The sequence below is a fragment of the Chrysochloris asiatica genome, unplaced genomic scaffold, assembly GCF_000296735.1.
Source record: "Chrysochloris asiatica unplaced genomic scaffold, ChrAsi1.0 scaffold00125, whole genome shotgun sequence".
Taxonomy (NCBI): domain Eukaryota; kingdom Metazoa; phylum Chordata; class Mammalia; order Afrosoricida; family Chrysochloridae; genus Chrysochloris; species Chrysochloris asiatica.
Window position 1 is genome coordinate 6348773 of NW_006408643.1, and position 6290 is coordinate 6355062.

The following is a 6290-nucleotide window of genomic DNA, read 5'->3' on the forward strand; positions in this document are numbered from 1 at the left end:
ATCTGCAAGTTTGGGTGTTCTTGTGCATCTCCCCTCACTTCGTATCAGCTGGACGCTTCACTCTCAGCTCTAGCCCTCTGTGGCTATGTCCTTGTTCATGGGAACCATTGGCTCTTGATCATGTTACCTCTTGAAATGGTTGGTTGAACTATTTGGTAAAGTGAATCTATATATTCCATCTTCTTGGATGCTTTATGCATTATTCAATATTTTGCCCATGTTGGTGTTTAAAGTGCCATTGAGTCAGTTCTGACTCATAGCAACCTGTATAGCATTTCCAAGGAGCAACTGGTGGGTTTGAACCAACAACCTTGTGGTCAGCAGGACTCCATTTTGCCCAAAGAATCCTTCAATATTGAAACTTGAGGCTTGAATTTTTTCTTCAGTTCTTTCAGCTTGAAAAGCTGAGCATGTTCTTCCCTTTTGGTTTTCTAACTCCAGGCCTTTGTACATTTCCTGTTCCCCCAGCATCTTCATCTGCAGCAGTGGTACCCTCCTCCAGGGACCCCATAAAAAGGTCCCTTTCCACTCTGCTTGATAACCTGCAGGGCTTGACTGAGGCCATTGCCAAAGAGGAAGACCTCTGTCAAGAAGATAACCAGAACTCTTGCTCCAGTCCACTGTTGAAAGGGAGGATTGGGGAGGATCCCAGAGGATCTGGACAAGTGGGACAGGCAGCAACCACCCGATATCTGTGAAGTCTGCTGAATAAAGATGATTGCAGGACAAAAAAAAAAAATTAGCCCTCACTAAATGGACAGTGTTGTTATAATGGACAGCCACCTGCTCACCCCCAGATAGGGGCAGGATGCCAGGGCTAGGTGAAGAGCAAAGCAGGGATGAGGGGCTGGGAGGGCTTCTACTACACTCCACCCCTTGGCCCTGCCTAGCCCTGGAGCTCAGGCCCAGAGGCAGCTGCGGTCTCCATGGAGACCAGAGCAAGATGCTCAGAACCCTGTGGGTCTCTGATAAGACCAAGTGAGTGGCATTAAAAATAAATATAAAACTCTGCTGACCTCCCTGTGAGCTAAAGATGTTTTAGTCCTTTCCTCCTCCTCTTTGCACAAAAATAAGTAGGGGTCGGGGAAGGGTGGAGAGCAGCTTAGGGTGGCTTGGGTGTCACCTTCAATGGCTGGATTCTAGGTTTTGTTGCCCAAGAGACACTCATCCCTGGAATGCATTCCCAGCGCGGCTGGCATAGCTCAGCCACATCAGGGAAGAGTTGTTAAGTGCTGTCGAGTCGACTTCAATCCATAGTGTCCCTGTACAGGGTTTCCGAGGCGCAGCTGGTGGAGGGGAGAAAAGTGTGCCTGTGGAATCCCTCCAAGTGGATTCTCTGAGCGCTCGGTTTTTGCTGTTAGGACAGAACAAAACGCTGCCCAGTCCGGTCTTCCTGATCGCTGGAATGCAGCCATTGTGTCAATCTGTCTCATGGAAGGTTTTCTTCAATTCTCACTGGCTCTCCACTTTACCAAGCACACTTGTCCTTGGAGAGCTGGTGGTGCTACAGGGTAGGCACTGAACTGCTAACCAGAACATCAGCAGTTCAAACCCACCAGCTGCTCTGGGGAAGATGTTTTCTGTTTCTATTAAGGTTACAGCCCTATACAGGGTGGCTGAGTCAGAACCGGCTCGCTCTGCAACACCTAATGACGAGCCCTTCTTCAGTGAGTGGTCTCCTGGTGGCACATGAACAGTGAGGTGATGTCAAGGACAGCGCGTGTCTTGGAAGACCTGGTGATCTACTGAGAAATCAGCCGCTGAAAACCCAGGAACAGTTCTGACACCCGAGGGGTTTCCGTGAGTTGATAAGACTTGGGTGAAGGCCACTGGCCACAGCCTCCTTTGGGGTGCTGGTAGAGTGCCATGCTTTGGGGAGGACGTCTTAGCCAGCTCCTTTGCTGCTTTCTGGGTGGGTGGGGAACCTAAGAGATGCCCAGGGACATTGGGGTCCTGGTGTCCACCTGGCCCAGACATGATCTGATCTCATCTTCACAGCCATCTTTGGGCTCTTGGGGAACTTTCCAAACTGCAAGTGAGGCCACGACCCTCCCAGAGGCTTCTATCCGAGAAAATGCAAACAGTACCCCAGCATCCAGGCCCTCTGCCTGAACCACTGTCTCCAGATACCCACCTGGTGCTCACCCCCACCAGGCCTGTTCCACCTGCAGTAGCCAGAGGGCAGCCGTGAGCACCTGATGCAAGCCCCTCCCCTCCTACTTTCACTCTACTCCAGCCACAGGGTCTCCTTGCTGTTCTTCCAACATGCAAGGCTCAGTCCTGCCTCAGGGTCTTTGCACTGGCTGTGCCCTCTGCCTAGACTGTCCTCCCCACCAATCTCCACAGGGCTTAATTATTCTTGTCATTCTGATTTCACTCAAAAGCTCCCTCAGGGTCTACGTGAATTCTTATTTTCTGTTAACCCATGAGTTTTAAAGAATAAAGCCCACAGATGTAACAGCTTGGTTCTCTCTGCAGGAAGGTTCTTCCTGCCCTTGTCTGCCACATGGCAATCTCTCTTCTCCCAGGGAGCCTTCCACAACCACCATGCCCGCACCACCACACAGAGCATCCAGGGCCTGCTGGACATGCCCCTGTCCCTCTAGGGTGGGGCACACAGTGGGAACTGTCATTGCTCCAAGTGGACAGGCCTGAGGGATGAGAACTGTCAGATGACAGGTGCTCAGGAACAGGTGGAGCCCCCCTGCAGGGTGTGGGCAGGAGACCCCAGGACCAGACGCAGGCTGCAAATCCTCCAGACCCCCAGGCTAGACACTAGTCAGTCAGTCATTCAATATGGCTTTATTTCTCTCCCAGGACGGTCACTCTCCCCACCAGCATTGTCATGAGTGCCTGACGGGTAGGAAGGGGCTGCTCACTGGGGGACATCATCAGTGTCCACAACTCAGAGGAACCACCTACTGTGCCTGGGAGCCAGTTCCGGCCCATGTGCAGCCTGGGATGCTTGGTGAACAGGCTCTGAGGACCGCCCCCCATGGGACATGGTAGGGGCGAACCTCTGTCCTCACTGGCCTTACCCTCACCCCCTTTTCAGGGTCCAGCAGGTGACCACAGGCTAGGCAGAGATGGTGGGGATAGGGGTGCTGGGGGGCTGCAGGGCCAGGTGGGGACAGCCGGCCAGCTCTGGGAGGGCTGAGGGCTGGAGCCCCGGCCATGGAGACACAGGGACTGGCTGGACTGGAAGCAGGGCTGTCCCCCTCTCCAGCCCCCAACTCCCAGGGCAGCCAGGGGCTGTCAGGGTAAGGATCTGCGGCCAGTCAGGCAGCCTGTGGCTGGGCCATCAGAACCTGGAGCAGGTCCCACTAGGGGGAGGAGGACTGTATGAATTCTATTGCTCATGAATGGGTGGGTCTCCCTGAGGTCAACTCCGGCCCGGCCTGGCAGGTACCATCTGCAGTCCCCTGCTCCTGGGCCTCCACTTCCTCCTCGGGGTCTCAGCAGAGCAGCCCCCTGGGAGTCAGGAGGGTCCAGTCCAGCCTGGAGCGCCTGGACCCCGAGAGAGAACGGCCCTGGTGGGGGTGGCCGAGCTTGGGGCCCCCATCAGCAGGAACTTGACAGGAAAGGATGAGAAGAGGAGGCAGGAGACGAGAGGGCCCGGAGCCCTGTGGGGCGCAGGTCAGCAGGGTCGGGGTCCCAGGCCAGTGTCCTCGGAGTTGGGAGGCCTGGGGCCGTCCTGGCAGGGGTCCACTGCTGCCCCGGCCCTCCACCAGGCTTCTCCTCCACAGAAGTTCAGGGGGTGGTGAGAAAAGGGAAAGGTCAAGTGCCCTCCAAGTCCAGAAGAGCAACCTGGGAACCCGTGTGACTCAGGCTATCTGCCCGGGTGTGGGGTGTCCTCGCGGCTTGGCCTTCGGGCTTCGTGGTCACGGCGCCTTGGCCTTCAGGAGTACCCTCTGGATGGTTTTGTATAGGAGGTCGAAGTGCTGAACCCGGCAGGAGGGAGAGAGGGATGGCAGGTGGGTGACGGCTGGAGGGCTCTGTCCCTCTCGCCCCCAGCGCCTAGCCCACCTGCTTACCTGCACGGCTGTGTAGGTCATTCCGAGGTAGGCGCCGATGCAGACAGCCAGCAGCAGGTCAAAGATGGCCGGCTTGACCCTGGGTGGGCAGAGGGAACAGACAGTTCATGGGTTGTGACGAGGCTGGAGAAGGGACAACCCCCCCGCCACCCCGATGTAACACACCCACAGAGGGAGTGAGACACGTTCCCTCCTGGACCCTGCCCCAGGCACCCCCTCCCTGGCTGCTATCTGAAAAGTTGGCGGTTTGAACCCACCAGTCACTCCTTGAGAGACAGATACGCTGTTTTCTCCCATTTAGACTGACATACAGAAACCCTGTACATGTCTCCTCTGTCCTCTAGAGGGCGGGTCTGAGCCTCTGGGTTTGCAGGTGGTGTCTGAAGTCAGAGCCCGTGGGGATGGACGGGGCAGTCCACTCTCACACATGGACTCCGGGTCCAGGGAAGCCTGGGCCACTGCTGGCCACTCACCTGTACGCGTTCATCACCTGCTTCAGCTGGTCGTAGAAGACAAACTCGGGGTCCCTAGGGGAGAGAGCACACTGTCAGGGGTCACCCCCACCCTGAGCTTGTCCTATGGTGGCCGCAGACAGCCTGCTTGTTGGGGTGTGTGTGTGTATGTGTCTTTGCCTGTAGAGGGTGGGTGGCTTCAGGCCTAGGAACCAGAGACTGCAGCTCTGTGGCTGTGGGTTCGAGTCTTGGTTTCGTTTGTTGCCCAAGACCTCTGTCTCTTGAGGTGACGGTAGGGAAAAGCCAGCGGGGGGGGGGGGGGGGGGGGGGGGGGAGAAGGGGGATACTGGGTAATCTCAGAGGATGTTTCCTGCCTGTGGATGTGAGGTGGGGGGAGCACCTCTCTTCCCACAAAGGTCCTGAGGGGCTTGAGTGGCCCAAATGGGGAGCTTGGGAGCCTCAGGAGAAAAGAGCCCGAGGATCGCAGCCGGTGGGGGCGTTGGGGGTGGGGGGGTTGTCAGTCCGTGTGAATCTCACATTAACAATGAGCACATTTTCAGGATAATCGAAAACCAAAACCAAAACCACTGCCGCTGCTCCATCTGACCCTGGAGGACAGAGAAGCCTCATCGCTATGGAAACCGACTGGCTCCACCTCCTACCGTGGAGGCTGGGGGCTTCGAACTGCTGGCCCTCAGGGCTCTAGTGTAAGTACAGCTTGTGCAAGATCTGGGACACACTATTAACCAACTCCTGGTATCGGAGAAGCATTGGGCTACGAACCACAAGGTTAGCAGTTCAAACCTACCAGCTGCTCCTCAGAAACCCTATACTGGGTGGCTAGAAGTCAGAACTGACTTGATGGCACATAACAACATTAATCTGAAACGCCAACTGGAAGGAGAGCTCGCTCCTTTCCTGGTAGGTTCTATTTCTGCTGGGAGACCCAGCTCGCTGGCGGCGGGGAAGGGGAGGCCGCACCTCTTGTCGGCCTTGACGTGGTGCTGCTTCACGTCCTTCAGGTAGCGGCTCAGGTAGTGCTCCAAGGTGTTAAGGAAAGTGCCATCCTTGTCCACCAGCTGGGCCGCCCGTGGCTGCTGGGCCAGCCAGTCCATCACCGAGTCCAGCTGCTCCTGCTGGACCTGCTGCAGGGACATACGTGTCACTGACCCCACCCCTCAAGTCACCGTCCCCTCCCAAGGGGGTCCCCCAACACCCTACTCTGCTCCAGTCCCATGGGGTGCCCTAATCCGGCCCCCTGCTCCCCTCCCCGAGCCTGGTCTGCAGGTCCCCTCCAGCCTCACATCCCAACCCCTCCGTCCTTCCTTGCCCCATCTGCCCTACTGTCCTCCAGCTCAGCTCACCTGCCTCTGGCCCTCTCCTGCCCCCGTGTGGCCCCTTACCATCTGCTCGGTGAAGACAGGCATGTCTGGCGGGGTCCCCTGTGGAAAGACGGGATGTCTAAGCCCAGGGTTCTGCTGGCTGACGGCTGGCTGGTGGGGAGGGGGTCCTGGGCCCGGGGCTCACCTTTTCTGTCAAGTTATAGATGACTCGTGTCAGGGCCTCTGCCACGATCCTTGTGTTCTGCATCAGTGTTTTAGAGTTGACCCGGGACCTGCAGGGAGACAGACAATACGGTCTCCTTTACAATCAGTGTGATTTACAACACAGCTCGTGGGGACACCTTCTCTGCTCCATCCATTCATGGTGGCTGCTGTTGTATTCAGGGGCCATCGAGTCAGTACCGACTCATAGTGACCCTGTGGTTGTTGTCAGGGGCCATTGAGTCGGAACCGACTCATAG

The 6290-nt window shown here is 56.8% G+C and overlaps 1 protein-coding gene across 2 annotated transcripts in view; it reads right to left on the reverse strand.

The window, feature by feature from the left end:
• Nucleotides 1–3880: 3880 nt before the first annotated feature.
• The window catches only part of NCLN (nicalin), a 21186-nt gene continuing 18776 nt past the window's right edge, over nucleotides 3881–6290 (reverse strand). The window contains exons 10-15 of one of the 2 annotated variants that reach the window (XM_006868956.1): nucleotides 6014–6101; nucleotides 5890–5928; nucleotides 5468–5631; nucleotides 4508–4561; nucleotides 4035–4113; nucleotides 3881–3941 (exon numbers count right to left, since the gene is read on the reverse strand). In XM_006868956.1, the coding sequence (XP_006869018.1) occupies nucleotides 3882–3941; nucleotides 4035–4113; nucleotides 4508–4561; nucleotides 5468–5631; nucleotides 5890–5928; nucleotides 6014–6101 (484 nt within the window). In that variant the 3' untranslated portion in view covers nucleotide 3881. The remainder of the gene's footprint in view (nucleotides 3942–4034; nucleotides 4114–4507; nucleotides 4562–5467; nucleotides 5632–5889; nucleotides 5929–6013; nucleotides 6102–6290) is intronic. The other variant, XM_006868957.1, reaches the window with a different exon arrangement.